General features: G+C 39.7%; 4 protein-coding genes across 4 annotated transcripts; 1 reads left to right on the top strand and 3 right to left on the bottom strand.

Moving 5' to 3' along the window:
• The first annotated feature begins 214 nt into the window (after positions 1–214).
• ndufc2 (NADH:ubiquinone oxidoreductase subunit C2) lies at positions 215–1793 on the top strand. Its single transcript, XM_068584377.1, has 3 exons — positions 215–450; positions 924–1067; positions 1610–1793. The coding sequence occupies exons 1-3, from the start codon at positions 312–314 to the stop codon at positions 1657–1659; spliced, it is 333 nt and encodes a 110-aa protein (XP_068440478.1). The 5' UTR covers positions 215–311; the 3' UTR covers positions 1660–1793.
• A 310-nt stretch (positions 1794–2103) lies between these two features.
• On the bottom strand, positions 2104–2523 carry thrsp (thyroid hormone responsive). Its single transcript, XM_068585693.1, has one exon. It carries the CDS (start codon positions 2521–2523, stop codon positions 2104–2106), a length of 420 nt encoding a protein of 139 aa, XP_068441794.1.
• Positions 2524–4166: 1643 nt separating this feature from the next.
• Positions 4167–5953, bottom strand: guca1c (guanylate cyclase activator 1C). Its single transcript, XM_068584392.1, has 4 exons — positions 5759–5953; positions 5085–5234; positions 4524–4611; positions 4167–4303 (listed from the first exon to the last, which is right to left on the bottom strand). Exons 1-4 carry the CDS (start codon positions 5951–5953, stop codon positions 4167–4169), a joined length of 570 nt encoding a protein of 189 aa, XP_068440493.1.
• Positions 5954–9734: 3781 nt separating this feature from the next.
• LOC137790997 (TPA-induced transmembrane protein homolog) lies at positions 9735–12307 on the bottom strand. The gene is made up of 7 exons (XM_068585667.1): positions 12034–12307; positions 11731–11790; positions 11428–11490; positions 11198–11303; positions 10750–10910; positions 10026–10096; positions 9735–9930 (listed from the first exon to the last, which is right to left on the bottom strand). The coding sequence occupies exons 1-7, from the start codon at positions 12100–12102 to the stop codon at positions 9735–9737; spliced, it is 726 nt and encodes a 241-aa protein (XP_068441768.1). The 5' UTR covers positions 12103–12307.
• Between the last annotated feature and the right edge of the window lie 330 nt (positions 12308–12637).

Below are 12637 nucleotides of genomic sequence, written 5' to 3'. Positions count from 1 at the left end.
GTTGCCTAGCTTTTACAGTAAGCCTCGTTTTATATAAAGTTCCCTCTTAACGCTTGTGGGTAAGCATCTTGTGTGTGTATTTGATAATTCAAACCAATCATAGTAATGTTACCAATAAGTAATCCCCTCATTTCCAAATGAAAAGTCTTCTGGTATTGGTTGCTAGGAAACAGAATAGGCGGAACTGAAGTGGCGCTCGTTTGTTGTGCCCGGACGTCTTATGTGGTTGCGCAGCATGCCCTTGACTTCCTAGTAAACGCAGGCAGTTGTGAGGTCACTTGGATATCTAAATTGAAGGGAGATTTCTGACAATGGTGTTCGTCCCAGACGCTGGGAAGTGTCTTCCTCCTCCGTCTGTCGTCAACAGGAACTCTGTGTGGCTCGGAGGTGTCGGCTGGTGCACCGCCATGCTTCAAAATGGCATTAACCACAGGCCACCGCTAAAATCAGGTTAGCATGTTTGTTAGCTGTCTGTCAGACTTTATTATGTTAGCGGTGCTCCACTTTCCTCTCAAGCATATGCGACTTTTAATATTCTAGCTGAACAAAATTGTGGACGACAACGAAATGTTATGATTGGTGTGTCATGAAACAGCAGTAACTTGTTATGACCCTATCATTATAGTAGCTGAAAGTGTACGGTTAGCTACTCGTTTTCATTTATTCTGGTCACAGAGCTTATTTTTAGAGACCCAAACTGAATATTTAATCAGATTTAGTCCACTTAGTTTAGTTTATTTAATTGTATTTCACCACCAGATGACTTGTACCTTCTTAGTCTAAAAAAGTATTAGGCGTAAGCCTGAGGTTCCACATCAACACATTGAAAGCTTGTATTTGGGTTTAAAGTACAAAATTCACATTGTAGTACTGTCACACTGTTTGCTTACAATCACATCATCTGTCTTGTTTGCCTTTTTTAGGTGTTCACCGGCAACTTCTTTTGACAACCATTGGTTGGTTCATTGGCTACCACCTTACAAAATATGAAAACTACGTTTACGCAAGACTTGATCGAGATATGAACGAGTATATCAAACTCCACCCAGAGGAATTTCCAGCAAAGGGTAAGTGCCCGTTTATTGTGTTATTCGACCAGAAGACACAATAATCCAACAATACAGCTGTCCTTAGAGTAAAGGTTCTGACATGTCTCTTGATATTTAATTATACAAGATTGGAATGAATGAATGAATATGAAAAGTACTTTATTAATATCCAAGGAGAAATTTTTTGAAGTGACATTAGCCCCACCATTTCCCTGTATGTATGTATGTATGTATGTATGTATATATATATATATATATATATATATATATATATATATATATATATATATATATATATATATATATATATGTGTGTGTGTGTGTGTGTATATATTATAATAGTCATTAACAGTAATCAACTAACCACAGACTTTAAAACATCTTTAGATTTAAAAACATAGTCAGTATGGGGGTATGAAGCCCCAAGCTGTGTAGTTTGTACCTTTTGTAGTAGTTGATGAACAATACCATGTGTAAGTCTTCACATATCGTTTTAGAACTTGGTGGCCCATGTTTGTGTGTAACCAAAAGGTTTTTCTCTGTTTCTTTTATCTCAATAGAAAAAAAGACCTTTGCCGAGATCGTCGAGCCTTTCCACCCAGTGCGCTAAGTGTTGGCTGCTGGTGAGGGAGGAAACACTTGTAGACTATCATCTGTCATGAGTGGTCTTTTTTTGTGAAATCTTTCATTCATTGTGAGAAGAATGGTTGTGTAAATAAAATAAAAACCTTAATTCAACAATAAGCATGATGCGTTTCTGTGTTTGGACATAAATCAGGCCTTGAACACTTATCTCTTGTCTCATTATCATTTAATCAACCAACATTTTGACACATCCCCTCACCATAGTTTCCAAGGGAATATCTTAGTTGTGAAGAGATATGATTGATCATTATTGACAATGCACGTTTGTTCCATATCCATTAAGTTAGAAGCATTCGGTCACAGAATGTAAATACTTCAGATATTTGACACGTCAGATGACTTTCCTACGTAAAGCGCTTTTACAAACATATGTTTTTTTTTCTCTAAGTCCACATCTTACACACTTTTACTAATATGCCACTCCAATAATGTCCATATATTTCACAGTGAGGCTCTGAGTCTTCTTGGTGAGGTCACTCATCACAGAAAACAGTCCTTTTAGGTGGAAGCGGAAGAGAGTCTCGGGATCTGAGTCCAGGAGAGGCTCCAGGGTCTTGTTGAGCGCTGAGTTGCTCTTGGCCTTGTGGTCGTCCAGGAGTATCAAGCTGCTCTCCACTGTGTTTCTTATGGCCTTGAGCGTCAAATAGTTGCTATACAGGTCTCTGCAGGACTCCTCTGTAGCTTCACAATCCCATGCTTCATCAGAGGGCACGTCTCGCAGCAGGCTTGGCATGAGAATGGTCTGCTCCATGTCACTAACAGCTGAGCTGTACCCTCTCAGAGCTAAGAGCAGGCTGTTTTTGTTGAATTTGGCCTCGGCAGACTGCATGGTTCCAGCTGGATGTGGTCGGCTGCTCCTAGTGCGGTGGTGGCTTACAGTAGGAAGCAGTGTGCAGCGCAAAGCCCCGAGAGCAGATGCAGGGAAATTTATATGAGCACAGGTGGGTTGATCAGTGTGGTTATGTAAATGTATCACCTGATGCATTGAGGGGTGCTTTGTGGAGTCAAACTCTTATCTTTATTTGTTTTACACAACCTGCGATTTCTTCGAGGTCATAATAATGTCTGGCCAATGTGTACCAAAATGTACCCTTGTCCAATCATTAACCGTGTAGACCATAATGTAAGAAAGGGGTAACCTAGGTTTGTATCCTTTAATTTATGAGCTGAGTGATGACAAATTCCAACCAAATAAAAAAACCTTGCTATTAAAACTAGGTCACTGCTGTTTATATTTGCAGGTCATCTTGGAGGCCTGAACTCTTTGCTCTTCTGCCGTTCGTTTGCACATAATATTGTGAAGGTTAAGATTAGTTAGATGTTCAGTCTGTAGTATAAACTTAAGCTTTATCATGGCCCAAATGCTATAAAAGCATACTAATGATTGAAGGGCTCAGGTGGGCCTGGGTGAAAGCGTGTCTTTTTAGGTATGGTTTCTCTTGAAACAATTGGATAATGGGGTTATTTCATGTGAGAGAAGAGCTCTGGGATTTTCTGCACAAATGGAAATGAAAGCTGTGCAGACAGTCTACCCCTTGGCAGACTAGATCAGAAGAGGAGCCAGCCAGGGTCCACTCTGAACACACAATACCAGTTTGTGTCACATAAAAAGACAAAGCTAATCACTTTTGAATCATGATAGCTGTTCATGGGATCAAAAAGGATTCAAAATACATTCTCATGCAGCGACATTCAAGAATGTTGCTCAATAAATTCAACTAGTAATTAAGCTGAGTCAATAGACTCTCTTAGTTACAAACCCTGTAAACAATTAGGTCTTCTTAACATAAAGCATGCTTTCCATCTCTTTGGACTAGAAGTTGATATAATAATAAAATTTACATAAACTGCTGTAAGGCTTCAATGAAGAAGATGCTTGAAATATTAGAGTTTGACCCCCTTCCCTGTATCTGTGTCCTGCACTCTATTTAAAGAAAGAAGAAAAGTCCAATTTTTACTTAAAAAAGCATTGTATTGATTTTTAAGGCAACATTGTAACCTTAGTAATTGTAAAACATTACATTGCATGTCAAATATTTTTACATTTAGTCAATACATTGATATTCATCGAGTTTTTCATCGAGTTCCCCATACTATCAGTCCGGCTCAATCAGCTCATGATAAAGTACGTCAAAGTTATTCACTGTGCTTTACAGCGTCTACTGGAAGCATGATGGGAACCTGAAAGCAGACGGACTGAGACTTCCCAAACACATCTATTGGTGAAATGTTTTAAAACTTCACACAACTGAAGGGCCATCGTCCACAAAGTGTGAGAGCACAAGCAGAGGGAAGAGGACAGATTCCCTGCCACCCTTGGGCGCCATAGATCACATCTGCGTGGGACTGCTCAGTCAGTTCAGGTCCTCTCCAATCAAGCACATGCAATCTTTCCTTCACACCAACACATTCTGAAAATCCTCCAAAAAGCAATCTCAGTTCTCCACACAGTCCAGCTTGCTGATCACAGGTTCAGTATACAACGGGCTTCCGTTGACCTCGAACAATGATTTCCAGAACGTTGGTAAGATCCATCATCTTGGTGAGCATGTCCATGATGTCGGGATGATCTCTGGCTCCACTGATGAACTCCTCCAGTGTCAGCTCACCTGAAGAGAACAGATGGAAGTGGCATCAACACATTGCAAACATTTGGAGATTATTATTTTAAAAATAATCACATGTTAGAACATTCACTCCTAGAGGGTTTATTGATGCCTCATTTTCATACAATATTTCACTGGGCTGGTCATGGTGACTATACTTCTAACCACGAACACTGATAATACATGATAAACTATCCTGGCTTGACAATTGTATATCCCTTACCTTCGCCGTGGATATCAATCTTCTCATATACAAGAGTTACAATATCTTCTGGAGGCACTTCGTAACTTCTGGTGATATCTTGAATAGCCTGATAGAAGAATTTTCACAATTAACTGTTACTTAAATGGACTCTCAGAGGCCTATAATTAACTCAATACACTCTGCCTTGCTTGAAACAGCTGCCAAATGCCCTTAAAATGGGAGTAGTATGTTAAATTAATGATAATGTAACAGTATAATGGATCTTTTAAACATTTTAATGATTCTAAAAAGATTACTACTACACCCAATTCAATTATTTGTGTGTAAAAAAGGGTGAGAGGGTCAACAAATTGACATGTAATCTGTAGGGTGATTACTGTATGCTGCCGTGACTGAATTACGTGACAGGCATGGCCACATTTAGACTTGTGGTAAGAAGCCCACCTGGATTATGTGTCATGTCTTGTTCATGGCCCTTGTCTGCCCTTTCAGAGTAAAGCTTCTGAGCTTTGCAACTCAGAAAACTTTGAGCTGCTCAGCTCCTTAGATCTGCAACACTGTATAGTGAATATACTCTACCTTGAATATGGTCTCCATTTCCTGCTTGTCAATTTTCCCATTGCCATCTTGATCAAAGAGCTTGAAGTACCACTTTAGTTTCTGGTTAATTTCTCCTTTCAGTAACAAACTTATTGCTGCAATGTATTCCACGAAATCCATGTAGCCATCCTGCAAAAGGACACAGTGAATATACAGTTAACGGGAAGGACTTTGAATCCAGCTGCTTACAAATCAACATCAAAATAGATTTGCATTACGATTTTCAAAAGAAACATTGTATCATTTGGCATTTTGTGATTGTATGCAAGGACTACGGGGTTAATGCAATCCTGATGAAACTATAGCAGATACAAAAAGACACACTTATTTGTGTATGGACTATTTCGTCTGAAGCTTTGTGGAAAAACACACCAAGTAGAGAACATCCAGAGGCCTGTGGACCCTCTTAACAGTCCCTCCAAAATGTCATGCTGTTCACGTCAAACTATTTAAAATAATGCCGAGAGCCTCTCATGTGCCACTGCATAGAATTCCTGATGCAAGTTACTTATTTTAAAGCATCAAGATTTCACCAAGCCACTATCTCATCAATTAGCAGATTGTTACCAGAGTGACCAGACTTTAAAGGGTGTCCCACAATCCTTTTCTTTCCTGAAGAAGGAAGAAGAGATCTGCTGCAGGTGTTTCCTTACCCCATCCATGTCAAATGTGATGAAGACTTGGTCCACATAGCTGTTGGCCTCCTCTGTCATGCCGGTCATTTCCAGCATTGTCTTGAGCTCAAAGAGCGTTATCAGTCCCGATGGGGACTCTTTCATGAATTTGGTGTACCAGTGGTGCATGTCCTCCTCCATGATATCATCAAGGTTTGAGTTGTAGGCGCCCATTATTCCTCCAGAGGTTTTGATTTGGACCAGAAGCCTGCAGAGCGCAAGTGGGGAGATTGAGACGAGAGAGGACAGTGTTCCTACAGAGCGCCGGCAGCACTGAGGTCTACCTGAAATGGCATGCAACGACCACTTTAATCTTTTAGTCTATCCACAGCCAAAAGCAGAGATAATACCCTTTAATGGGATAACTGCAGAAGTCCTCTAAGTACCAAAGGACATTGCATCTTAAATGACTGAAGTGGGCTTGTTTACCAACGTCCAAGGAGGTGGGTCTCTTATGTGTACAAAGGAAAGCTGTCAGAGAAATAAAGGGTTAAGTTGAAATGAAAGTTAAGTTGAATGCCATGGAGCTGTGGGGCAACGTTGTATTCATTTTCTTTTTTAATTTTCTTCTACCTTTTTTCCATTCCTTTGCCTTTTCATTTGCTTTTTCATGCTTGCAGTTTTACATTCAGCCATTTAGTGGAGTATTTTCATCCCATTGTTTTGCATTCTCATATGCATAGCCACAAGTTGTAATCCACGCAAATTAAAAATCTTAAGGTCCACTCTCAAAGGTTGCCTCCCACCTCTGGGATTCCTCTTGGAATTAACTCATCCTCTTTACAAACATGAACAGAATAGAGGATATTTTTGAGCTACCAAACACCCCTTTCGTAAAATATTACATAAAAGTTATGTATACTCAATGATTCATATTTACATAAAAGGAGAAACATGTATGTGCTTGAGCTTTTCATTTGTTCAAAAGCAAATCATTCAAAAAAAATTATTGTGTGGTTATTTGCATTAGAGGCCTATTTTTTCTTTGGTCTTTTGTTGCTCTGCTTTTAGAGATACAATGAGCAAAAACAACATTCAAATTGAAAGGAGCAATAGGGTTTTAATTCTGGTGGCTCAATAATGCTTAATAATGATCTTATGCCCGGGTGAAAAGGTCAGACACTTAAGTAACTTACATCATAGAGGGATGCTGCAGGAGAGTGCATAACATTATTGTCCCATATGTTTTGGCACGCAAGAGATTACATAAAGCGTATTTACTTTTCATTGGTGAAAATCCAATTAAAGTATACTATAAGCATGTTGAATTTAAGTTTTCCTGGTGCGTAACCAGATTAGGAACAGTGTTAGCAGGAGCCGGGTCAGATGCATCTGACCATGGATTTTATTTCATTATCAACAGTGAGACAGAAAAATACATATGTGAAGGAATGGAAAAAATGTACTTTTACCCTTAAAGTTCACTTTTTGCCTGCTCATTGACTATGTTTTAGTTTGTGTGTGTGTGTGTGTGTGTGTGTGTGTGTGTGTAGGGGGGGTGGGAGGGGTAGTTGGTTGTTTGGGTGGTTTGTCAAAGTATTTTGCAGGCTGACAGGTTGTCAGCATTATTGTTGCTCTAGTATCTTATTTAGCACTAAAAGCACAGCCATTTTGGATTTTGGAGATTTTCCTTTTACGAACACTGAGTGGCATGACACAGGAAGCATTAACTGTAACTGTCACCTGTAATAAAATGCTCTGTATGAATAAAAATGATCTTCATGTGTTATTTTTTTTATCTCACTGACAAGCTAATTATCATTAAACAAACAGTATCATCATCTTAATAACAACATGATCAAGGTTATCTAAGAATTTATAAAGACACAGTACATACTCATCATTCTCACAGTAACTGAGGCCTTATGAAGAAAATCTCCTTTATTCAGTTGTGTAGAATATAGATATGACCTGTGACAGACGTTGAGTTAGCAGAATATATAACAACCCTGCACACACACATCCAGAATGGATAAATACATGTTTAACCAGCACTGGTGACCCAATGGCCGACCTAGTGGCTTTGCATGACCAATCTCAGAAAATCATGAGTTTGATAAAGGATAGGTTTAAGTCAACCAGGCTATCAAAGCTCACATGGCTTATTATAGTTAATCGGCTTGAGACGATTACCAATTCTCAAAATAGGATTGAGGAGAGGGAACACCAGTGACTACAGGCAACACAGGCAGCTAGTATCTATTAGCCTAGAAGAGATACACAACTAGGATGCACGCTGCTGCCGCCGCTGCTGCTCTGTGCTTTGGCACATGATCTCTCACTGCTGCCAACAGATAAAGAGGTAAAGAGATGAAATGTTTACTTTAACATAACAAATGACACATCAAGCAGAAACCCTGAATACCTGCCATCAGTTCAATCAAATCAATAAATCTAGTCGGAACAGAAATGTGCAGGTTTTTTCTTGTTTATCCCATTTGAAAGTGTCATAGAGCAGGCGCAGGGATCTGGTTTTAAGGACAGCATTAAACTATTGGACTCTCTTGGATTCCACCGATACACTGCTGCTGTTTACACTTGACCTTTTGACCAGCATGTGACTGTCATGCAGTCAGGACGTTCGAGAACTGCACGTGTACACACTGCATCAGGAACAGGGAACAACATGCTCAATATCTCATTCTGCATACAATACTATTTAGGATGTATGTCATGCACAGTAATAGTTTTAAATTCTAAGTGTGCCTTTTCAGAACAGCAACTATTATCTTAGCTAGTTCTCTGTGGGGCTAAATCGATTATGTGCACTGCTGTCTGAATGATAAGGTATTGCTATTCAAAACCCCAACATGGATATTCAAATATAAATGTCAACTTTCTACTTGTATCTAGATATATTTTTTTGTATTGAGTCCGTTGTGTTTTAATCGAACCTTTACCAGGTGAGTTCTTACCATAAAAATGAAGAGAGAAAAAACATGTCATTAGTTTCTCAGTCACCTCAAACCTAAGCTCTTTCCATGGAGCTTTGCACAGAGCCCAACCAGCTGAGGGGAAACCTATAATAACCAAAGTGCATGTGAAGAAGGTCTGTCTGTGACCAGATACATTGCCACAAACATTATTGACAGCTTTAATTCTGGAAGAGTGATGTGTTGACATGACCACTGCCAGGAAACAGACTGTGAGCTCATGTACTGACACACAGCTCTGCACAAGTCAAATGTCACTGGTGTGATTAAATGCAACATCCAGAGAGACAAAGCAAAATCAAACAAAGGAAATTATAACTAGCATGTTTTACGTGCACTTTTTCTTCTTTTACAAAGAGCATTTCAAATACAGCAGTTGTTATGGCCATGCGTAGCCTTCACTGACTAAATGATTCCTTATTTTCTTGCACAGTTCTCGACAGCGTGTGTTGCTCTATAGCCAAATGTTTGAAGAGTGTCCCACAGTTTTGGTTTGCAAATGATGTCTGGTGGTGCGAAATAATGGCAAAGACATGCAAATATAAACAATTGTACTTCAGGCACAGGTTTTGTAAAAATGATCATGCCGAAATGACAGTGACAGTTAGGAAATAAATATAAATAATTACAGCCCTGACGTGCAGTTGCAGTTAAACAAGGCATAGTAAAAAAAAAGTCTCAAATGCAATCAGGAAAAATGTCTTTCATACACTTGACAAAACGCTTGTTTATGTCGACATTCTCTGGTTTGACAGTACATAGTTGATTGATTGAATTAAGAACAATCCTAAATGCTTATTAAACAGAACACACATTGAGATCACCCATATGACCTCTAGTGGCTGTGGCCTTGTGGTTTCCTGTGGTAGAAATGCATCACAATGCAACATTTCTGCAGACTCGTGGGAAGATCACACAGACGTCTGATGCAAACCCCCCCCCCCCCCCCCCCGCCCCTCACTGTATGAGTGTCTCACTTCAGTGTGAGAAGGAAACAACAGAAGCAAGATACACCAGTTTTCCTAGTGTCTTAAAAACATGTTGAGGGAAACTGGATCAACGTACATCGGCCCCGACTCGTCCGCCTCTTGGTCGTAGAGGAATTGTCTGAACACGTTCAACACCATCTCCCTGCTCAGGGTTATGTTTCTCAGCTGATCCTGCTGCTCTTCAGGCATGAGAAACGTCAGCTGGTAGTCAGCGATTACCGAGCCATTCCTGCGGGGAGAGGAAAAACAGAAGTTTGCACAACTATCACGTAGCAGAGGCGAAACAAAGAATGTAGTTCATAAACACTGCATACGCTTGTTCACCTAAAAGCATTTATCTCTGCTCCAAAGAAGTATCGTCCCAGAGCAGGGGAGGATCTGTAGAGGTCAGCCAGCTGGGTGGGGCAGGAACAAACACGCAGAGGCAAACAATAAGATTAGGCCGATACTAAAGTACTTTCACTTTACGGGGCTTGCAGTAACGCAGCTATGAGCAGGATTTTGTTTTGCGACGCTTATAGAATTATTGTCTCAGTTTAGAAGTTGTTTTACTCGAAAGTGATAGAAGTTACATTTATATACTATACATCCTATGCAGCTCTCTCACTAAAAACAACAATAAATAAGCCTAGAGTATGAAATGTGACTACAGGGTTGAAGTTAAACCCAGAGTAACTCTTTGTAAAACTTGTATTGAATTGGCATTGGAAGGAAATACAGCTTTACAGCTTTTTCAGTTATGTGTTGTTGCATTACCTTCTGTTATTTATCATATTCTTCTGTACATTATTTGTTAAGGTATGTTTTTAATGTAAAACATATTAATATTACTTATAATGAATGTGCTATTTACCATAAAGAAAATGGCAGTGCCTTGCCTTAATAGCATACTATACACTGAGACTATTACAAATGATTAACTGATGCATTAGCAAAATAAAGGACTAATCGGGGCTACTGACCACTCAGGGTATTTCAAAAGTTATAAAGTTATGAATACAATCATTTAAGCACATTATTTAAAATGCAGCTCATAACTGGTACGAACCTTTTCTTGAAGGTCAGCAGTGAGTGCTTTGCTTTCATTGGATGAAAGGGTGAAAAGTTCTTCTGTGAAGGTGTGATTGGGCAGTCGGAAGCTGCCGTTGAACGACCGAGGAACTTTAAACGATGAACTGTCAAAGTACTCATCGGCGTCCTCATGGATCGCTGCTCGAAGAAGAAATTGGTCAAAGAATCTGCACCAACAACATAACATAATGTCATCATCAGCTTTCAATTGTTTTTATACTTGTTCTTGCACGAGCAGTTTAAAATACTTACACATTGGACATGAAAGTGCAACATTGGCACTCTTTGCTACGATCACTTGCCTTTGCACAGCTCAAAGTATTTCAACAAACTTCGAAATTCTTACCTGACTTTTCACTTTTATTACGCAGACATTCAATAAGTAATAAATACAGCATCATCTAACACTCATCATGCGACCTCACCTGCGCACACGGCCAGCGAAACCCCAATCACAGCACAGATAAAGATGAAGATGAAGACGACGATCAGGCAGAGCTTGACATTGCTTTTCCTGCACATGGAGGTAATCTAAAAGCGTCACAGAACAGAAAAGTTATACTTCCTTTACTCCAGGTGGAGAAGGAAAAGCCCCAGAAGCACAACGTGTATGTGTTAAGAGTCTCTATACCTCTTTTAGAGTGAACGTATTTACCATAGTCCTTTGAGCTTCTGTTGCATGGTCAGAGGGAACCGTCTCCCCATTATTCCTGGTATTCTGACAAATAGACACCACATACATGTTACTTCCCTCTCTTAAGTAAAAATGGAATAAGTCATCTAGGGGACAATGTGTTGATTCATTCACATCCAGAAGTGCTGAGTAGTGACTTGAGTGCTGCTTTTTACTTCACACAGAAATGGAAAATAAAAACTAAACTGAATACGTGTGATATTCTAATATCTTACATAGACTGTAAATCTGAACAGAGTAGCACAAGCTTTGATGGAAGCTCACCTCGTTAGAAAGCAAGCCGTATTTCTCTGTTGCATCACTAGCCCCATTCTCTGCTGTCACCTAGGAGTAGCCAATTAATGGGAAAAGAAGAAAGAATGTGTGCAAAATTATGATATATGACATGTGCCATTATAGTAAATAAACAGTAAATAAAAATAGCAATATGGTATATACATTTATTAATACAGTATATTCCTACTACTGCAATTAATACCACCACCACTACTACAACTGTTTTTTATCATTCTTATAAGAATCCAGCAGGTTTAAAAGGAGCTATTGTTTGCCCCATTAGTAACTCACCAGTTCATTACAAGAACATGCTGCCTCATCGTTCCCATTCCTCCTGATTACCTCCATCTCCATCTCCATGCTGGTTTGCTTTCAACTCCCAGTGCCAAATAGGAATTGTGTAATCCTGGTTAAAGTTCTAACCCGGAAGTGGCTCGAAAGAAAGCGCACTGTAAACGTCACAGGTGCGGTGAACAACAACAAAAAAAGAGCCAACAATTACTCAAAAAAACAAGTCGCGAGTTCACATTGTTCAAAGTTATTGTTGTTTTTCCCCAGACGAGAACATTCGTGTCTCCTTCTCTTGTTGCTCGTCCTCCCGCAGCCAGGTGAGCTCCTTCAAGTGTCGGTGCAGCTGACGTCGGAAGGCGTTTACAACGTGAAGAAACGAGGAGGGAGGAAACATTCACAGTTCCAGGACGATATGACACACACCCGACATGCAAAGGAATGTAGGGACTATGATTCATAACCAGTCTGTCACTTTTAAGTTATGAAGGAAAGATAACGGGAGCTGCGTGGAGACACCAGTTCGTCTTCAACATGTGTGTGTGTGTGTTTAATATGCACGTGATCATGTTTCCTCGAGGAGTTATGATTATTTACATAAGCAAAT

Source organism: Clinocottus analis, unplaced genomic scaffold (assembly GCF_023055335.1).
Source record: "Clinocottus analis isolate CAN_PGR_092001 unplaced genomic scaffold, fCliAna1.0.p SCAF_2, whole genome shotgun sequence".
Classification (NCBI taxonomy): Eukaryota; Metazoa; Chordata; class Actinopteri; order Perciformes; family Cottidae; genus Clinocottus; species Clinocottus analis.
The sequence above is the reverse complement of the archived record's forward strand: the minus strand, read 5'-3'. Positions and strand labels throughout refer to the sequence as shown.